Source organism: Malus sylvestris, chromosome 13 (genome assembly GCF_916048215.2).
Source record: "Malus sylvestris chromosome 13, drMalSylv7.2, whole genome shotgun sequence".
NCBI lineage: Eukaryota > Viridiplantae > Streptophyta > Magnoliopsida > Rosales > Rosaceae > Malus > Malus sylvestris.
Genome location: NC_062272.1, coordinates 21,717,230 through 21,739,680, shown reverse-complemented (window position 1 = coordinate 21,739,680; position 22,451 = coordinate 21,717,230). Strand labels below are relative to the sequence as shown.

The window sequence follows — 22,451 nt, the reverse complement described above, 5'->3', positions numbered from 1 at the left end:
TGGGAATTTTTTAAAATAGTTGAATTTTCTGGCAAGTCGAGGCGGCCGACCACCACCCACGGCGGCGCGTGGCCAGGGGGTCATCGATGCTATTCTTAGGCTAAATTAGATGCCTTGAATTCAGTTCTGACAATAGTATGACTCAGGTTGATCGTTAGAACTTAAATTTTCTACAATACATGATTAGGTCATTATATGAATTGACGATCCAACCGTTGGATCGTCATCCAAATTTAATAGGTTATTGTTCATAATATTTGAGGATTATAGGAACTTACGGATTTGGAATCCGACGCACGGATCTTTCCGAATTGGATTGGTAAGTTCGTAAAATAAAACGTTAATCGCCACTTGGTTTTGGCAATTGGCTAAGATCCAACCGTTGGATCGTTCCGAAACTTTAAGATGTTGTTCTAGAAGTATAATGTGGAGCTTTATAAATTATGGATCGGAAATATGTGATGCGGATCTTCCGGATCGAGTTACGTAGGGTTGTGGACCCTACCGTCGATCTTTGACCGATAGTTGACTTTTGGTCAATGGGTCTTAAATCATTCTAGAACGTCCTTGGGGATGTGTTTTATATAAGTTACGTGTTATATCGATAAGAATTTTGTGACGTTATTTGATAATTGTTCTAGGTGACGATGGTTTGTGACGCCTTGATTTTTGGGCTAGAGAATTGTAGCGCAGACTTCAGGTGAATGGGTCTTTTCTTTTTATCGTATATATATGAGTGATAATTCCACAAATACTTTTAAATTGTCCTATGCATTTTATGCCATGTTATATAGGTATATATATATGTTAAAATCCTATGGTACGATTGAGTTTTAGATCACATTATTGTATATCTATATGTATATTACTTACATATAATTACTGTGAATGCATTGAAGTACTAAGTTGAACTACGAATGGCTTGATCCTGTTTGAGGGTATGTAGGCAATCTAACAAGACAGTTAGATGTAGCCATAAAACAATCTGAATTTAACATGGTACTTGATTTCTTTAAGGAAATAAGTTATGATGGTTAATAGCGTAGAGGTTAACCATGAATTTATTCTGGCCTATCACTGGGTATAATTCCAATTAAGAATGTTGGGACGTTAAAGTGGTTATGCCAAATGACGCTGCAGACGCCCATGTAAGCTTCAGGTGAGTACCTTGATGATAGAAATTTCAGTGAGTATAGTTGTGATGAGGGTCAGCCGTACAGGTCACGTTATGTGACTCCGACTGACATAACACTATTGGTCAGCCGTACAGGTCACGTTAGGTGACTCCGACTGACACAACCCTATTGATTGATGAGATATGGGTGAGTCGTACAGGTCACTATAGGTGACTCCGACTCATGTGCTAGCATTGATTGATGAGATATGAGTGAGTCGTACAGGTCACTATAGGTGACTCCGACTTATGTGCTAGCATTGATTGATGAGATATGAGTGCAGTCGTACAGGTCACATTAGGTGACTTCGACTTGCGTTCTAGTATGGATTATTAAGCACCTGATAATTTATATTACTGATGAGATGCTGTGTCGTGGTATACTTCTGGATTTATTGTTAGTATACAATTGATTTCATGCTTACACATAGTATGATTTTCTGGAAACTAAACAGGTGTTACAGCGAAGGGTTATAACGTTTAGAGAAGATCTTTATTAAAACTTTGTTTTCAGGCCCACTTACTCCGGTTTGTTTATATCCCTCCAGGTTTTATTAGCTGAGCTTTCTTATCGACGAGGATTCGTGGCAAATCTTGGTATTTGAAATTAACTTCAAGGGTATGATTCTCAATCCACTCTACTGTACTTGACTTATGCTCTGACATCACATGTGAAATGGGTTCACTCCCGCTCACAGCGCACTCTCGTTTTTAGGCACTTTTAGGTTTAAATTTATTCACACTTCCTCATCACTACACTTTATGGCTTCGTCACCTTCCAGGTGTCGATCAGTACAGTTCGATTCGGAGTCCTACTAGACTTTCCGGGTTGGGGTGTGTCATTTGTAGTGTTTCAAGGAGTAAGTATAGAATTCATTTCCTTTGAAATATTAATTTCAGAATGCTATTATGTAAAGAAACTCGCATTAAATGATGGAATAGTTGTTAAGAATTTGTAAATTAGATTTATTAGTTGTTGCTAATCTTCATACTTCTTTTTTTCACTTGCCCATTACTTTGTCTTTGATAATCTCCGTAGTATTCTTGGCCATTCCCCATGCGCCTGAGACGGTGCCTTTTGTTTTGTTGGTGAGGGTTTCTGCTGTTTCAGTTACTTTCTCTGTTGTCTCTTTTGCCATTTTGTTCATCTGATTTTCAAAACATACAAAAATTTGAGAAAAAATTGCTTCTTATAATCAGGTATCAACTCATAAATTAATAAATCATGAAAAAAATTAAACGAACAAATGAACAAATATACAAATAACAATATTGCTTTTAGACAATGCTGGACATAGGTAATGAGTCAGGCCTACACTTCGGCCTCATATACAAAAGGTTAGCTATTCGCTTGACACCTCTACACCGATTGAAATGTAAGAACTATTTTTTGTTTTAGTTTTTCTTTAACCGTGTGAGACGCTCAATTCTTATATGTAAATTTTGCATTGAAAACTTTTTACAATTAGAATCGACGATCCAATAATTTCTCCTTGAAATCATTGTGGTTGTACTAATTTAAGCATGATTGTGTAAATGAATATCGATGCTTACAGATTTGGCAGTCGTTTCCACTGTGTCTCTCATGAACTCACATGTTTGTCTCACTTCTTTGGCTCCATCTTTGACAGCATCTGCTGCTTCTTTCGTCTTTGCACATGCATCTGCCTCGTCATCTTCCTTCTTCGACTGTGATTTACCAAAATTTGTTAAGCAGTAACATCCACGACTATAAATAACTATAATTTCCAAGACATGCTATGCATGTTTTGGAAGTAAGAAAAACAGGTTTTAGATATACATTATTTTATTTATTTAAGGTTAAAAGGATAATATTAACATTTTCATTCATGTTCCAACAAAAAATTAGTTTCACATCGTTGAGGTCATACTAAACATGCCCTAAGCCCAAACACCATATCACCAATAAGTGGGTAACAATCACAAGAATTTCTTAGATTTAATTAGCGCAAAAATAAAATAAAATAATCATATTAATCTTTTAGGTGAAATGAGAAATATTTTGTTAGGTTAATTTTTTTTTTCCCCTAAAAAATGGGACAATTGGCCACAAGCTACGGTTTATCCACCCTTTTCGGGGCTCGAAGAGGCTATGGAGGATTTCACCATGCCCATGGCCATAGTCAAGCAGACTCACCAGCTCGAAACATCGAACATGGGACCTCCCACATTTTCTTGTTTATTGGGAAGCTACAGTCTAAATGTTCTATTAGGTTAAGTTATTATGTTATGTAAAGCGTTTCATTCCCTCCCATCCCCTGATATGTGGCTTTATTTTGCTAATAGAAATTGCGCCCACTGCATGCCTAGCACACATTATTATCAAAACACTGACTAAATTGTTGTAAAAATAATGACTGAATGGTACTGCATACCAATCTACAGATAGTTAATGTGTTGTCAATATTTGATCAAATGTTAATTTCAATATTACAAATATCGATCAAACAACATGAATTGAGGCAAAATATCAATTAGGTATAACAAAACCGCGTGTTTCAAATTGATATCCGGTTCCATACAGTCGTTTATTTTGCTATAAATGGAACACATACATATGTACTCATGCAAGGAATTAGAACTCACTTGCATAGGTCTTGTGGGAACAATGACAAAACCTCTAGTGCTTAGGCTGGTCATAACGCCATTGTTGGTTATTGTTTTGCCTAGAAGGTATGTGGAGAGCTTTGTAATGAGCTTCATGGATGACATCGTTCGCACTGTAAAATTATTTGGTTAGGCGTTCTCATGCAGATGCAGATAAAAGTTTGCTTGATCTTGATCTGGATATTAGTTATATATTGCCACATTTGAAGTCCTAATTAACATGTTGTGTCACACAACGAGCAATTTTCTCTATTTTGTGGTCAAGTAATTATCATTGTAAAAATGGATCTTCTATTCTAGACCCCCATGCAGATTTTTTAGGAGTATTGTGAGGGGAAATTACTTGAGGTGACTATTGCTCTCTATCTCTTGTTTGCATAAATATGATGCATATGAATTACATACTAGAGATATCATCTTCAAGTGCCAAGAGCGACTTTATCAAGAAGAGTCTTTTGAATAACATTGAGCGATATGGACAAAATTTTGCTTATTGAAAGAAGACAATCAAGTGATGGAATTAAATATGAACATTTCATGTTAGGATATCTAAATCGTAACATTAATTTAACCCTTTTCTTACAAGACAATATTGTAATAAAACAACTCTGATATATGAGAGAGTGATTTGAACTACGGTGCAAAAGGTGAGCACACTACTCCTAACTAATTGTCTAACTCATGTCATGCACAATAATATTATGTTTACTTATCATAAAATAGAACCATTCTTTAGTACAAAGTCACATCCACTATCTCTTATTTTCTTATTGTTGCTTATGGTTTAGTGATCATCTCATCGATAAACTCAAACATGATCATAAGGTGTAGACTTTGATAGATAAAGCTAAAACAAGAAGATGTTAGAGTAGAATATATCTTTCCATTAGACTAGAATATATATATAACTCCTCCCTTGAAGTAGAATTAATATGGTCGTATCAAAGGAAAAGAAAAACTAAAATAACAAGATGTTTGTTACTTTCTAAAGTTTTTGTTACTTTTTATTCAAAGGAAGTTTATGTACAACACCAAAAATTATATAAGATGCCTTTTCTATGAAGATCAAATCTAGTGTACTTATTTTGTGTGTGGCTTTTCTGTGGTTTCTATCATTGATTGACACGTGTATATTAAGTTTATGACAATAAAATTAAGGATCTTAAACTTATTAACACATGTCAATCAATGATATAAGTTATAGAGAGGGACCACACACAAAATGAATGCAGAAAATTTTAACTTATTTCCCCGTCCCTTCCAATCGCTCAATACAGAAGGCAACTATTATGTTTCACAACAACAAAATTGGTAAAGTGGTGGATATCATTTTCCTGCCTTAAAATCAACTCTCAGGCAAAAGGCACTGCAATCAAGAAAATCTTCACATTTTTCCCGACACTATACTTTGGCGCTTACTGAAAAACAATTGAATCATAATAATTAACAAGAATTTAATTTGGTGCTTAATTAAGAAAAGAAAATTGCAGGAAACTAAAGGTCGAACATATTGACTACGTGCATACGAAGTAAAAAAATAAGATGGCCATGACTACTGCAACGATTAAGTTCTTTGTAATGAGGGAGAGATAACCACGAGCCATTTCTATTTACTTTCAATTTCAAATTTATTGTAATGCTACATGCATAGCTCTGATTTGGTGATGATATTTACATGATTAGGGGTAGATCTTAATCATGAAACATAATATTATGTTCATGCACACAATTTTGCTGAATATTTTTGTATCCTCCAATTATACTAAGATTTTAATGTCAAAAGTTTCAAAACCTTAGGTGCGTCAAATCTCATCAATTTCCTATCCATCCACAGTTTCAAAGTCAACCATGCAATTACTAAACTATAACCTTCTGGTTAATAGATATACAAATAAACAATTACCACAGCATTTTAGTGGTAGCATCTTAACTTATAACTAATGTCTAAGATTCAATTAACTTAAATAACAAAGTTTGATACCTAATTTTCATCGCTAAACCATTACGTGAACATAATGTAGGAAATATGAAAATAATGCAATAAATGTTGAAGAATACAAGAATTCCAATTTACAAATTAGAAAAATGACAAATTATATATACATACACACACATAGACTACATTTCCAAAGTATAAACAATATATTATCATCAAATCATAAAACGAGATAACTCTGTATGTTGTTGGAAAGAAAGCATTTGGACTCATAACACAAGTGCAGAGGTTTGTAGAGAAGCAAAAGTAAACCAGAAAACTATGAACTGAGAAAGAAACAAATAGAAGAGGGAGAATGAAATGAAAGATTGTATATTGCTCAAGTGATTACAATGAATGATTTACACATGTTATATAGGCTTAGAGAACCTATCTTGCACTGTAAGAAAACAATTTTATCCAATCTAGCAACTTTTAACAATTCTAACTAACTGTTACAACAGTTCTTAACTAACTGTTACAACAGTTCTTAACTAACTACCACATCAGTAATAACTAATTACCACGTAAGCAATCTCTTAACCAGCTTGTCTTGGTCAATCTTCCCCCTCAATCGCAGCTTGGGTTCCCAAGCTTAAGATTGTAGCAATGTTTAACAAACAAAGGTCCATGAAGTCCTTTAGTTAATATGTTAGCTGACTGATCTTAAGTGAGAATATAGCTGACCTCTAAATCACCTTGTTGAACTTTCTCTCAAACAAAGTGATAATCTGTATCAAAGTGTTTAATCCAAGAGTGAAAAACTGGATTAGCACTTAAGGTTATTGCGGGCATGTTATCACAATGAATAACTGGAGGAGTAGGAAGAAACAACTCCAAATCCTTTAATATATTTCTTATCTAGGCAACATTTATTGTCGTATGAGTCAAGGCCTTATACTCAACCTTTGTAGAACTACGAGAGACAGAGTTTTGCTTCTTCGATTGCCATGAAATGGGGTTATTACCTAGAAACACAATGTATCCAATCCGAGTCTAAAAAACCATTAAGAGTTGGTTCTGCCACTGCAAAATAGACAATGCCATACTGTAATGTCCCTTGAAGATGTCTTAGGATTCTTTTTACTGCCCCAAATGTACGTCAGTTGGTGAAGTCATAAATTGGCATACAAGTTAACTGGAAGGACAATGTTTGGCATAGTGAAGGTCAAATACTGCAAAGAACCAACTATGCTTCTATAGAATGTGGGATCACTCAAAGGTATTCCTTCTATTACAAGTAAAGAGTTATGAGGCTTGCAAGGGGGTAGTAGCAGGTTTACAAGACTCCAGGCCCTTGGTGTCTGTTTAAGTCCATACAGTGACTTGATGAGTTTGCAGACGTGATTAGGACACGTTGGTTCAACAAAAACCTGTGGCTGCTTTATGTAAGCCTCATCCTGCAAGACTCCATGTAGAAAGACATTTTTAATATCCAATTGCTTCAACTCCCAATGATTAATTGTAGCTACAACAAGGACAATTCTCATTGTTGTATGCCTTATCATTGGGCTAAATGTCTCAGAGTAATCCACTCCATGTTCTTGAGAAAACCCTTGAGCTACTAACCTTGCTTTGTGCCTTAAAATGCTACCATATGGATTCTTCTTCACCTTATACACCCATTTACTTCCAACAACAGACCTATCACTAGGTTTTGGAACCAAAGTCCAAATGCCTTGTGCTTTAAGGGAATCATATTTCTTTTGCATAACATTTTTTGCCATTGTGACATTCTTGTAGCTTTTCTAAAACTAGATGGTTATTTAGCATCAGTGATCTCAGTAACATATGAAAAACCTCCTTAATAGCTCATAATCATCAATCTCTAATGACAGTAATTCAGGAAATCTTGCTAGAAATGTTGCATAATTCTTCTTTTCAATTGCTCCACTTTTTAATCTTGTAATCATTGTATGCTGAGAAACTGAATCTTGCATAGGAACATTAATCTCAGAATGTAAATGTGTTTGTGGTGATAGAGGAAAAATTACCTCTATTTGTGAATTGGAGTGATGGTTATGGGGATTTGAAGTTGAAGATGAATTTTGTATATCTAATGAACTCAAACCATTATCAGTCCTTAATTGTATTTCTGTATCTGATATTGAACTTATATTTGACTGATGTTAAGTTGCAGTACTTGATGTTGCTTTTGAGTAAGTTTTCTGATGCACAAAATTTTTTTATAACTCCACATAAGTAACAGTAGGAATTGGCAACTGTATAACAATTGGAACCTACCTTGTATTTTGTAATACTGAGGATACCTTTGATTCATGAATAACAGACTTCATGCATGGAAAAACTTCTTCATCATAGATAATGTGCCTAGACAATATCAGTCTTTTATTCTGTAAATCATAACAAATTGCTCCTTTGTACCCTAATGCATAACCAAGAAATATGCATTGAGAAGATCTTGACTGCAATTTATTCACATTGTATGGCCTTGAAAAAGGATGTATAGCAATTACAAAAACTTTGAAGTTATGCATCTCAGGAACCTTGCCAAAAACTAATTGATATGGAGATTTAAACTCAAATTCTTGCATGGCATTCTATTTATTAACAAGGCAACATGAGATCATGCATGATACCAAAACATTTGAGGTAAATTGGCTTCTGTCATCAATGCAATTGCAGTTTCCACTATATGTCTATGTTTCCTTTTAGCAATGCCATTTTGCTGGGGAGTATAGGGACAAGATTTCATATGTACAATTCCTTTATTTGCCAAAAATTCCTTGAACTTATTATTGCTAACATACTCACCTCCACTATCAAGCCGAAAATACTTAATGAAAGCATTAAACTAATTTGAGATAAATGCACAGAATTTCACAAAGACAGGAAAAACATCTGATTTATTCAACATTGGAAATATCCACACAAATATTGAATATTCATCAACAAATCTTATGTTAAACTCGTACCATTCTACAAATTGTTTTGGAGCTGGTCCTCATATATCAGAGTGTATTTTTTCAAACAAAGAACCAGCACTACTTTGTCTAATAGGAAAAGACAGCCTACTCATTTTCCCTTCAATACAAGAAGAACAAATAGACTGACAAGAATCTTTACTAACTAAGATGTTGGAATCATTTAACATTGTAGCTAGCACCTCCTCAGATGGATGTCCAGCCTTTGATGCCAAACAACAGTCTTTATTTTCTTCCCCAAGAATTTAGCACACCTACTCAGCTTTGAAGCAAAAGAATTTGCAAACACATTCATTGGAATCTTGAACAGCTATCCACCATCACTCATTCCTTGATACAAAATCACACTTTGTGCTTTGTCCTATATAAAGAAATCCACATCATCATAGATAAACCAACAATCATTGTCCTTACATAATTTCTTGAAAAATAGTAGATTTATAGTAATTTAAGGCACATGTAAAATATTATTCAAAATCAAGGCATTATGAGGTGTAACAAGAGTAGTATAACCGATGTGTTTTACTTTCAGACCTTCACCATTGCCCACAATTATTTTCTCATCTCCATTGTAAGGATTAACATTGGATAAAGCATTAAGATTGACAGTCATATGATGTGTGGCCCTTGTCCACTATCCATGCTTCACCATTGGAGAATTCATGAACTGGAACATTCTGTGACTCAATACATTGTAGTGAGAGAGCTTGGTGGTGGATTATCTTGATATGATAAATTGTTTCTATGATAACACTGAAGTGTTATGTGACCTCCTTTTCCACATATCTGACAAACAACAAAGCTTGCAGCATGAATTGAACCATTATCTGTCCTGTGAAAACAATTAGGTGCAGTGTGTCCTCTTCTTGAACAAATATGACATTCTGGTGAAACTGCAGACCTATAGTTTGTATTCCCATTCCAATTATTTTCCTTATGAGAACCATTTCTAGAGAACTACTAAGTACTATTACCTAAGAAGGTATTGCCATAAGAAGTTTGAGAACTTTTTCCATTACTAGAGAAATTACCATTACTTCCATTGCTTGTCTTATTTCCAAAATTACCATAAAAGGATTTTGAGTTATTATAATTTCCCCCATTGTAATTGCCTCTGTGTTGTGATTGAAAATATCTATTTCTATTCTCCATATAACATGAACCACCTTGAAATCCATTAAGATCCCATTCATAGCCTCCTTGATTTCTTTTTGAATTCGAGCTCTCTCCATGATCATACCCTCCTTCTTGAAATCTTTGGGAATTAGACCCTTCTTCATTAACATATATTGCTGCCATTGAGGTATTAAGATATGTCAATCTTGATTCAATGCTTGCTTCAGCTCCAAGAAGTTGAGCCCTGAAATCTTTTAAAGACATAGATGAGTCTTTTGCAAGAATAACAATGTGAATCACCTCAAACTCAGTAGGTAAACCATATAAGGTAGCAATAATGAAATCATTATCTATAACTTTTTCACCAGCAGATACAAGTTGATCTTTTATGCCATTAAGTACTGGTTTGGTACTGAGGTACTTTTATGAAATGTGGGTATAAAAAAAATCTGAGCTTAAAAAGGTGTTTGGTAAACACTTAAAAACAGCTTATTTTCACAGTTTTAGGTGAAAAAAAAAGCTAAAAACGTGAAGCAGTAAAAATGAGCTTATTCTCACAGTACAGCAGAAGCAGTTTTTTTTTTCAAAGCACAGCAATACCAAACTAGCCTTAAGTCTCAAAAGAAATTTATCCCCTGATTCCCCACCTTTCTGTGCAGTATGAAATTCTGTTTTCAACTGATTAATCCTTACCTTAGACACTGAAGCAAATATGTCTTGTAAGCAACTCCAGGCCTTTTAAGATGTTCTGCAACCAACCACAAGATCCATGGCATCATCTGACAAAGTAGCTATAATAAGACTAAGCAAGGCCAAATCTTTATGCACCTAATCTTTATATGCTATTGTAACTTCCTTCATAACACCAGTGTCTGTATTGATAACAAACTTAGGAGGACAAGGAGATTCACCAATGAAGAAATCAAAAAGATCATAGCCCCTAAGCACTGATTAAAAATGGTAACTCCACTTGACAAAATTATCTTTCTGTAAGCATTCCTAGTAAACCCTCAATTTTAACAGAAGATTCAGCCATTGTATTAAAATCCCAGATGCAAAATTTGATCAAGAAACTACTTATCCCAACGAACAATTTTTTGAAATCAAGAATAGCTTATCCCACCGAAAAACAAATCAATGAATGGCTATCGGTCTTTCTAACAAGAAAATCAAATTACTCAATGGTAATCGGCCTATCTGAGTATACTATCAAATTTCTTCAACGAAGGAATGGCTATCGTCCTTAAAACCATCACAAACCATGGCTATCAGCCTCAAACTTTGACATATTACTACCCATTTTCTTACAGATGCATTCAATCAAATAGTTTATGTGCACTTGTGAAAAGTTAAGATCAAGAACATGAAGCAGCAGCAAATCTTGCCCAAACTAAGAAAAACCAGCAATTATTATACCATCAGCAAGCAATTACATATCGAAATTGGCACCGAGGATCGATCGGCTCAGATACCATCATAACACAAGTGCAGAGGTTTGCAGAGAAGCAAAAGTAAACTAGAAAACTTTGAACTGAGAAAGAAACGAAGAGAGAGAATGAAATGAAAGATTGTATATTGCTCAAGTGATTACAATGAATGATTTACACTTGTTATATAGGCCTAGAGAACCTATCTTGCACTGTAAGAAAACAGTTTTATCCATTCTAACAACTTTTAACAATTCTAACTAATTGTTGCAACCGTTCTTAACTAACTGCCACATCAGTATTAACTAATTGCCAGGTCAGCAATCTCTCAACCATCTTGTCTTGGTCAATATGGACCTAGTATAGTTTCATATATTCCAAAGCAGCCTAGTATACCACACTACTAGAAATTTCCACTTTGTCGACAAAATTAGTTTGTCAGCAAAAGTCAAAATTCGTCGGCAAAGAGCCTTTCCCAACGAAAAATTTTGTCGGCAATTTTGTCGCTAAAAGCATGTCGCGCAAGATCTTTCTCGACAAATCTTGATATTTCGTCGGCTCATTTTTAAGGCGACAAATCTCAGCCATCAAATTGTGCCCGTCACCAAAACAACATTGCGACAAAATATTTTGTCAACATAGGTTGTTTTTTCGCGATGAAGTTATTTGTCGGCTGAGTGATCTTGTCGCGACAAAACATTTTGTCGGCTGAGTAATTTTGTCACGACAAAACATTTTGTCGGCTAAGTAATCTTGTCGCGACAAAATGGTTTTTCGGCTACGTAGTCCTATGCCAACAAATTGGTTTGTCGGCTCAAATTACTTGTGTAGACAATAATTAGTTGGTTGAATCTTTTGTGAACAAAAACATTTGTCGGCTAATTATTTTTGTGCCGACAAAACATGTCAAGTCCAATATTTTCTAATTTTTATTCGCATTTGTTTTTAATAATATTTTTAACCATCACAAACAAGCAAGCTTAAGAGATCGAGAAGGGGTGTGAATGAAGAATTAATGTAGGAACAACACAAAACTCATGTAATATAAACTAATGTAAGGTTCACAATTCGGTTTAATTACAAAATACAAAAATATCTATGTTTTCATTTCGACATTACTATAATGTAGATAAAATATCCTTAAATATCACCATTCTCACTATAGTCCTCATCACGTTGATATGCAGCATCATGAAACATTCCAGTATCAAACAACTATAGAAGAAAAACAAATTAAAAAACTAGATTAGCAAACGTTAATGGTGCTAAATATCATTGACATTAAGGAATGCAAGGCCACACTAGAGTGGTATTTCTAAACAAATAACTTATGAAACCATAAATGTGTAAACAACAAGATAAAGATATCTACTAATCAAGTTAACTTACCAACGCCATGTAGCATCACAACCTAGCAAAATTACATGTTTAATAGATACCAAGTAATAATCAAGTTAGCATCAACTACTTATATGTCATTTATCACTGTAAACAACAAGATAAACATTATAAACAGCAAGGCAACATGATTCTCACACTCTGTAAACAAGGTAGCATGATAAATAAATGATATAAATCCTTGAAAGGTCTATAATTTATATAAACATAACAATACCAATCACCTAGCTAAGTAGGTTATAACTCTAGAACATAAGCATATGCACCTGGAAACATAAATAAACTTTACTAAAGCATCCTCATTCATCATTGTTTATAATCTTTATCAGTGTAAACAAGAAGATATAGACATCTACTAATCAAGTTAATCCTCAAATATCAAAATTACCTGGCGTGAATGATCTTCACACTGGTCTCCATGCTGTGTTGATACCAGTTGTAAGCTATCTAGCCCAGAATTCCACTTAGCCATAGACAACCTGCAAGTGTTGTAGAAAGGAAAAACAAATATGTCAAACCTAAACCACAATATCAAAAAATTACATTGGAAATCTGGTATTAAAGTCAAAGGACATTGTTTTCACCAATATTATACAAATGGATGCCCAAATCAACCAAAAATTGGAAACCTAGATAATAAAACTCGAACCCAAATGAAATAGTTCAATTAAGAACATGTTTTTCATCCATATATGCGATTCAATCAAAGGAAATACAATTATTTCATTTTCCAATAAAAACATGGAAAACGAATACAAAAACAAACAAACAAACAAGTTAGCAAATTAATGTGGTAAGGAAACTGCATATACAAACCGACGAAATTATTTAGACAAAAACACAATGAGCAAACTAAATATTGACTTACTAATAATCCAGATCACTATCGTCATCAGTAGTACTGCTTGAACTATCATCACCATGAGTCCATGTAGTATAATTGAATGACATTCCATATCTACCCAAATCTTGCTGAATTTCTCTCAATGACTTCAATCTACAGTTGTTACAATTCTGGCATGGGCACTTAGTATAACCCTCAGCGTTGACATGTTTGCTTGCAGTTTTCAAAAATTCTGAAATCCCATTTAAATATTCCCTACTCACTCGATTCGGATTTCGTATCCATTCCCTGTCCATGGCATATAAAGTATCTACTCCATGTTTACATGTTTACAAATTTAATTTTACATGCAACATTCATTAGGACCAGCAATCAAACAATGAATAAGATAGGCTGAGGGTGATGGTGTAACAACATACCTTACCAAAGAAAGCAGCTAGTCTAGAATATAATCAGATTCTTCAGTATATAAGCCCAACCTTGTAACCGCCCTCTGTATAGGAAAATTGAACAAATTTAGAGAGAGAGAGAGAGAGAGAGAGAGAGAGAGAGAGAGAGAGAGAGATATATATATATATATATATATATATATATATATTCTAGTAAAAAAATTGAATGGAATTGAACTCAGATTCCACCAATCCATATATAGTACCCAGCCACATCCCCCACCCCGCAGAAGGTAAAACAATTGCAGATGAGAATTAGAAGGGGAAGAACCCACAATATACTCGCAAAAGAATCGAAAAAGAAAAATGAAAACCCTAAGAGAATTACACAGAAAACTGATGGGTTTATCCATCAGAAACGTAAATTGAAGATGACAATTAGGAGGGAAAAACCTTTTTTAGGCTTTGACTTTGACGATGGTTTCGATTTCCACCGGAAGAAGGCTGTTGGTCTGTCTAATTGCAGCGACGAAGATGGAGGTGGAGAGGGAGAGGGATAGGAAGAAGGAGTGGGACCGAGAGAGATGACTGCTTCGTGCGCCTAATTCTTAATTTTTTTTGCTAACTCCCCGCGTCTATGTTGATACCGCTCTTTTATCCCGCGCGCGCCTCCTTTTAATTTTTTAAATAGTGTTTTCTTAAGTTTAGAATTGTGAGTGACATGCATGGTACATTCAAATAGCACTGGCTAGCAATTCGTGCATTTAAATTTTGTGGTATCCATTAGTGTAAATATTTTAAACTGAAGATTGAATTCATTCATTGTATTCATATAGGGTCAAGGAGTGTAGGTGTAAAAAATCATCAGAATTGAAGTTAAAATAACCGTTAAATTGTGATTTTTCGTAGATAACCGTCGAAAAGTTTTGTCCCGTTACTTGATATCTGAATGTTTGTTTTTTGCAATTTTTGGCGTATGCGATCTTGAAGTATATACAAATATGTTTGACGGTTGGATCGTTGAAACTAGTTTCGTAGAATGCGTATCGCATCAAAACAATGGATTCACTAACACTTATGAGTTTATTCATACTTTCATTAAGTATAACATAAGATTTTGTGGTATCCACTAGTGTAAATATTTTAAATTGAAGATCGAGTTCATTCATTGTATTCATATAAGGTCAAGGAGTGTAGCTGTAAGAAATCATCAAAATCAGAGTTAAAATAACCGTTAAATCGTGATTTTTCGTTTATAATCGTCGAAACATTTTGTCCTGTTACTTGATCTCTGAATGTTTGTTTTCTGCAATTTTTGGCGTATGCGATCTTGAAGCATATATAAACAAGTTTGATGGTTGGATCGTTGAAATTAGTTTCGTATAATGCATATCACATCAAAATGATAGATTCACTAACACTTAGTTTATTTATACTTTCATTAAGTATAACATAAGATTTTATGGTATCCACTAGTGTAAATATTTTAAATTGAAGATCAAATTCATTCATTGTATTCATATAGAGTCAAGGAGTGTAGCTGTAAAAAATCATCAAAATCGAAGTTAAAATAACCATTCAATCGTGATTTTTCGTTGATAACCGTCGAAACGTTTTGTCCTGTTACTTGATCTATGAATGTTTGTTTTTTGCAATTTTTGGTGTATGCGATCTCGAAGCATATACAAACATGTTTGACGGTTGGATCGTTGAAACTAGTTTCGTAGAATGCGTATCCCATCAAAACAATAGATTCATTAACACTTAAGAGTTTATTCATCATTTCACTAAGTATAACACAAGATTTTGTGGTATCCACTAGTGTAAATATTTTAAATTGGAGATCGAGTTCATTCATTGTATTCATAGAGGGTCAAGGAGTGTAGCTGAAAAAAATCATCAAAATCGGAGTTAAAATAACCGTTAAATTGTGATTTTTCGTTGATAACCGTTGAAAAGTTTTGTCTCATTACTTGATCTCTGAATCTTTGTTTTTTGCGTATGCGATCTCGAAGCATATACAAACAAGTTTGACGGTTGGATCATTGAAGTTAGCTTCGTAGAATGTGTATCCCATCAAAACGATAGATTCATTAACACTTAAGAGTTTATTCATACTTTCATTAAGAATAACATAAGATTTTGTGGTATCCACTAGTGTAAATATTTTGTGGTATCCACTAGTGTAAACACTTAAGAGTTTATTCATACTTTCATTAAGTATGTTAGGCACACGAATTTCATAATCTAAACCTTTCAAATCCATGAACATCATCTAAAGATCATACATACGATAAATCATTTGAATCGAATATTGTTTAGTCATCCAAATGTATGAAACAAAGGGACGGTGTTGGTACCAAGTAACAGATTCATGATAAACCGTTCATTTATTTGATTCATATACATTATCTATGAGTGGGAAGATCCCCGCCAAAATATAACAGGATATTTTTAAAGATTTTTCGTTAGTTTTCCTTTTTTTTTATTAAAGTGAAACAAGGTATATTTATATCTTTCGCCGAAAAATTAACCAAAAATTCATGTTTACATCTTCTGCAATAATATTTCTAGTCTTTTTAAATTTCAAACATAAGAGCAACCTTATTAAGTAATAAAAGAAGCCACCACGTGAGCCGCTCGAATACAAAATTATGGAGACAATCGTGAGAGTGAGAAAAGGGAGAGAGATGATAGAGGCAGAGACGTGGATTAGAATCAGTTAAGAGTGCAAGAACCCGAATAAATAAACCTAGGGATAGAAATCGTCAAAATTGTTTCTGAGCGGGAAAGACCCTGCCAAATTGTTACAAGATAAATAAGAATTCTTATCAAACTGAAATCAGATGGCGCGAGCGAAGAATATGGGAGGGAAGTCATGAGCAATTGGGATTAGCATGCAATTGGGAGGGAGATCATGAGGCGACAAAATAGGATTAGCATGCAATTGGGGGAGGGAGATCATGAGGCGACAAAATAGGATTAGCATGCAATTGGGAGGGAGATCATGCAATTGGGGGATGTGAACCGACAATTGAGGGATGTGAACCGACAATTGGAATAATAGAAATATTATGGGAGGGAGATCATGAGGCGGCAAAATAGGATTAGGCAGAATATGGGAGGGAGATCATGCAATTGGGGGATGTGAACCGACAAAATAGATTTGGATTGCCTTGGGAAATTTATAAGTTTGTTCTTATAATTATATGTTATGTTTTTAGAAAACTTGGCATGCTTGTCGAATTAGAATGGATGATTATGTACAACCGTATTCAAATTTACAATTGTAATTGACTAATTGACTAATAATTGATCATAACCTAAACCAAGTTATCTGTTGCTAGAAAGTAGTTTGGATTAGAATTGATAGGAAGAACTTTTTCAAACACTCACATATTATGAAATCAAATTGTCAATATAGATTATTGATGGCATAAAACTACAATCCAGAAATATGAAATGCTAGATATCTCTTTATCTATGCTCCTGTTCGTATAGAGAAACAAGAAAGAGAGAATGAGAGCATAAATAGTCACCAAGAACTTTGATTGCGTTCCCCGGAAAAAAATGGAAAGGTGCACTGGTGAAAACCTCTCACGTAGAGTTATTATTACCTTGCCGATGACATACTTTATTGCATCTCTAATCAATTTGCTTGCCAATGACATACTTTATTGCCTCTCTAATCAATTTGCCGATGAAATACTTTGTTGCCTCACATCATCGGCTAATATTTCAACACAGCGGGAAAAGTTCCCGCCAAAGTTTCCCCGTCAAAACAAAATTTGTCAGGGCATCGAATTTACACCTACAAAATGATCGTCGGCTAACGTTCCAATTTTCTTGGCTAAGATTGGCATTGTAAATTGGTTCTAGCATGAGTATTCAGTCGACAAATTAAAATTTTCGTCCAGAAAGGACTCTTGTGCCGACAAAATTTTGCTTTGTTGGCTTATAATTTGTCGGCAAAATTATAATTTCTAGTAGTGCCAGCTCAGAGAAAAGGAATTCGTGTACCTCGTTTAGGAGCACACGGGTCACAAAACACAACCAGATTTGGCAGTACACAACAAGAATGCCATGATTTTAACTCACTTCCTTAAATTTTCTCTTCTTTTCATTCCACCTAACTATCCATTCTTCTGATCCGAAAATTTCATGCCCTCATTCAATTTTTTTTTTGGTTTCCTTTTTCTTTCTCGGGACCATTAACGATCCAAGAAGTCTAAGCTCTTCCCCCCATTCATCATTTACTACAAACCCTAACCTTTCATTATTACCCTCAACCGCCCCCCACCTTCACACTTCTTCACCATTCGGCGGACTCCCCTATATAAACCATGCACAACCCATTCAGGGTCTCGTTCACAGAAAGCAAAACCACCAAGAGAGAGAGAGAGAGAGAGAGAGAGAGAGAGAGAGAGAGAGAGAGAGATGGAGATGTGGCGTGTCATTTTGGTGCTTGCTTTTTCATCAGCGCTACTGCATGCAACTAGTGCACGCAAGGTGCCTGGTGATGATGGTCATGGAAGCACAACTGATCAGCATACAATGATTGTGCATGCAAGTGCACCAGTGGCAGAGTTACCTACTGGTCTTCGTGACAAGAAGTGCATCTTTGGCGGCGTTGGTGGGTTGGCAGGAATGGGAGGTTTTGCTGGAGCTGGCGGGGTGATGCCGGTTCTCGGTGGAATTGGTGGAGGGATTGGGAAAGTTGGTGGAATAGGAGTAGGAGGTATTGGTGCTGGTGCTGGTGGTCTCAGTGGAGTTGGTGGATTAGGTGGTGCTGGTGGCTCTGGTGGTCTAGGTGGTGCTGGCGGTGGCGTTGGTGGTGGAGTTGGTGGCCTTCTTCCACATCCTTGATCATTTTTGGTTTAGGGTTTCATGACTTTGCATGCATGCATGGCTAGTAGCTATCCAATTAGTAGAATGGTCTTTTTTTCTAAATTAGTGGTTGGCCCTTGTTTCGAGTTTCGACTTTTTGTTATATTATCGGTTTCTAGCTAGTAGTGGTGATTGTTGGTTTGTCTCTATTACATGCATCAATCTTATGATTGTATCTGCTTTTCATTATAGTGTTTTCTAGTTATGGTTAATGAAATTAATCTTTTTCCTTGAAATTATATATTATCTAGAATCTAGTCCATTAATTTTAAAAGGAAATCATGGTACCAACTCCAATATAATACTTCAAAACGGCCCTTTTGATTTTTGTCATGAGCTAAATGCCAGGCAAGTGATCATTATTCCCAAAATATCAAAATATTGAAGTTAAGCAGTTGTACACTTCAATGTCATCTCATGTCTTGTTGGCTTTACATTAATTAATTTTTGCTAGATTTACATTAATTAATTAATTTGTGGAGGAAATTATGATTTGAAACAAATTTAAGGGGTGTGATATCCACACACCCATTTTTACTTCTCCCACACCTTTTTAGTTTTCGGCCGTCAGATCGGATGAATTGAAGAAGATCAACAGACATAAATTAATAAGGGGTGTGTGAGAAGTAAAAAGGGATGTGTGGATAGCACATCCCCAAATTTAATTGATCTGGATTACTGAAGAAGGATGATAGAGATTTTTCTAAGTTCGAGTTCTAGGTCCAAAGACTCACATCTGAACTATGATTTTCCCGTTCGCGTTCTAGGTTCAAAGACTCGCATCTTCTCATAGTTCAGGTAAATTTAATGTAAATTTACACTTCAATGTCATCTCATGTCTTGTTGGTTTTACATTAATTAATTTTTGCTAGATTTACATTAATTAATTAATTTGTGGAGGAAATTATGATTTGAAACAAATTTAATTGATCTGGATTACTGAAGAATGATGATATAGATTTTTCTAAGTTCGAGTTCTAGGTCCAAAGACTCACATCTGAACTATGATTTTCATGCGTTCGCATTCTAGGTTCAAAGACTCGCATCTTCTCATAGTTCAGATAAATTTAATGTAAATTATTTATTGTTTTTCCGGATTTAAATTTTCCCACCTCTCCATAATTTAGAGGAATTTAAGATATATTAATATCATTTGTGAAAAAGAAAATCTGAAATTAATTGATCTCAACTAATTTGTCTAGGTCTCTTCATCTTGGCAGTGCTGCTGCCATTAATATTTATGGATCTATACTGAACTTCCATTTGCATGGATACCACCTGTACGGCTTGTACATGCCATGCAGCAGTCTGTGTGTCTGTGTTACTATAAACTAACGAGATCAGACCACTTTACATTTCTGTATCAAATAGTTTAAACGTTGATAATTGATGATTGATGGTACTTTTCCCTTTAAAAATGTTTAAACATTAATTTAAAGTACAATGGAGAAAAATACCTAAAGAAGTACAAAGTAATTCAAATATGTAGAATTATAATAGAGAAAAAACATTTGGAGAAAGTTTTAGGTTCGATTCTCGTCAAAAACGAATTTGAACCACATTATTGGTAACTCATTGTGAGGCTTAGCCCACCTTTTTAGTGTAGATAATATCATTTGTTCAAAAAAGTTGTGTTTTCTTTTAAAAAATGCTAGGGGACTCACTTTGTACCACTTATTCAAAATGAAATCAGACCTATTTTTGGGCCTTAACTCTAATAAAACAACAGTACAATGTAGTCTCTCAAAATATAGTCTCTCTAGCATTATTTTTTTCATTTTTTTAAATAAGCTCAAGGCAACTCTAAGTATAGTTGTAGTTAGGTTGTTATTTACATTGAATAATTTCCAAGTGAGGGTGTCTTAATTAGTTAAAAAATAATGTAAACATTCTTCCTGAACTATATTATAGATCATTCTTCAAGTGTCATTCTTGAAAAAGGAAAAAAAAATCAACTATGTATGAATGTTTGGTGATCATTAGAAAGGAACTGATAATAAAGTTACAATTTGATTGATTTTTCGCTTGGCTGCTTATTAAAACCTGAAAAATGGAAAATGTTGGATACCATCTTTGAGATAGGATGTTCGGATTTTTCTATATGTGAACATCTCACTCAAAGCCAATTACCTTGATCGGGTGGTAAAAACTTCAATTACTAACATCTTCTCTCGAAGTTTATTTATTTATTTTGTTTTGTTTTGAATACATCGATATTTTTACACTAAGGGAAGAGAGAGTTTGGCTAAATCACATAATGGGCAACCTAATTTGGTATCGAATTCGCCATCCATGAGATTCCAACCTAAAACCTCTCACTTCGAATTCGCCATCCATGAGATTCCAACCTAAAACCTCTCACTTTCAAGTGAAGACAAATACCACCAAACAGGAGTACTAAGTAGCTTCTCTCAAAGATAATTACTTTGAATCGGGTGGTAGAAAGTTCAATTACTTCAAGTTCTACCTCATATTGTCATACATACATAGAATGGGGGAGTATGAGTTCAGATGATGCCATATGCCAGAGTGCCAAATTTCTTCCCCAACTATGTATCAGTTATTTAAACCAAATTTCATACATATCGCAAAATATAAAGAAATAGAGTGGTGTTATTCACACATTTCTTTTTACCTTTCACACACTCCATATTAATTTTTATCATTTGATCATCTTCAATTCATCTGATCAGAATACCAAAAATTGAGGTGTGTATGAAAGGTAAAAAAGAGTGTGTGAATAGCACCACTCATCTAATAAATATATGATACTTTTCTTAGAACCTTTCGGTTAACTAAGCTAATCAAAACCCCGTTTTTCTGCTCTATTGTCAATATATTCAAGTACGCACTCCGCCTTGAATGTTCTTTTTCTAGGAAAAATGACAATGTTCCTGTAAGTTGTTACGTGCTATGAGCAGATTTCCTGCGCATTGCATCGTATTAGCCATGCTAGCAGATCAGGGTCATTGGTAGTGATTGACTGTAACGCCTGTCACCTCAAAAATTCAATAAACAGGGTGTCACAATTCTAAATGACCAGTTTCATTTTCTATATAAACAAAACCTTCGACAGTCTGTTTTTCTACATTTATATGATAATATAATTACACTAAATCGTGGAGATAAATTAGTATTGAATTTGTCATTTATGAAATTCGAATTTAAGAACTTTCACTTACAAGTAAAACGTTGTATTGCATGACAAACATACATACTATTTAAATATACAAAATCAACCATATTGCTAACACTTTCTGAAACAAATGAGCCCGACATATAATGATAAAAACCAAAGTTAAAAATCTTGTATTGGTAATGTGATCAATTTTGTATGTCTAAATAATATTATGTTATTTTAAATTTGCCGCATATGGTGAGTCATGACTTCGGTTTCCATACTGCTTCCTCCTATATAGAGAGCTCATGCGTACCATGCAGGCAACGACCCAACTTTTAATTAGATCGAGTTGAGACTAATGGACATGGCTCGTATACTAATGATCTCTGTGACCTTTTTTCTTTTCATAGGCTTGGCCTTCTCTGACAGCCCTCCACTGCCTCCTAATATACCAACTCCTACGCTGTCTCCTTCCATTGCCAGCGGTGGAGGACAGGGTGGTGGTGGTGGGAGCTGTGCCGGTTGAGGAAGTGAAGGCTCAGGTTAT

The 22,451-nt window shown here is 34.7% G+C and overlaps 2 protein-coding genes across 2 annotated transcripts; one reads left to right on the top strand and one right to left on the bottom strand.

The window, feature by feature from the left end:
* Positions 1-2,039: 2,039 nt before the first annotated feature.
* LOC126597026 (uncharacterized) lies at positions 2,040-3,966 on the bottom strand. The gene is made up of 3 exons (XM_050263779.1): positions 3,782-3,966; positions 2,729-2,863; positions 2,040-2,322 (listed from the first exon to the last, which is right to left on the bottom strand). The coding sequence occupies exons 1-3, from the start codon at positions 3,905-3,907 to the stop codon at positions 2,176-2,178; spliced, it is 408 nt and encodes a 135-aa protein (XP_050119736.1). The 5' UTR covers positions 3,908-3,966; the 3' UTR covers positions 2,040-2,175.
* A 14,129-nt stretch (positions 3,967-18,095) lies between these two features.
* On the top strand, positions 18,096-19,019 carry LOC126597258 (glycine-rich protein 5-like). The gene has a single exon (XM_050264041.1). The coding sequence runs from the start codon at positions 18,334-18,336 to the stop codon at positions 18,760-18,762; it is 429 nt and encodes a 142-aa protein (XP_050119998.1). The 5' UTR covers positions 18,096-18,333; the 3' UTR covers positions 18,763-19,019.
* The last annotated feature ends 3,432 nt before the right edge of the window (positions 19,020-22,451 follow it).

Excerpts from the sequence above, each read along its gene's own strand:
- LOC126597026 (XM_050263779.1), bottom strand. The coding sequence starts at position 3,907 with ATGTCATCCATGAAGCTCATTACAAAGCTCTCCACATACCTTCTAGGC. Across the intron at positions 2,864-3,781 it reads TTCCCACAAGACCTATGCAA|TCGAAGAAGGAAGATGACGA; the intron begins GTGAGTTCTAAT and ends GGTAAATCACAG. Across the intron at positions 2,323-2,728 it reads TGGAAACGACTGCCAAATCT|ATGAACAAAATGGCAAAAGA; the intron begins GTAAGCATCGAT and ends TTTGAAAATCAG.
- LOC126597258 (XM_050264041.1), top strand. The coding sequence starts at position 18,334 with ATGGAGATGTGGCGTGTCATTTTGGTGCTTGCTTTTTCATCAGCGCTA.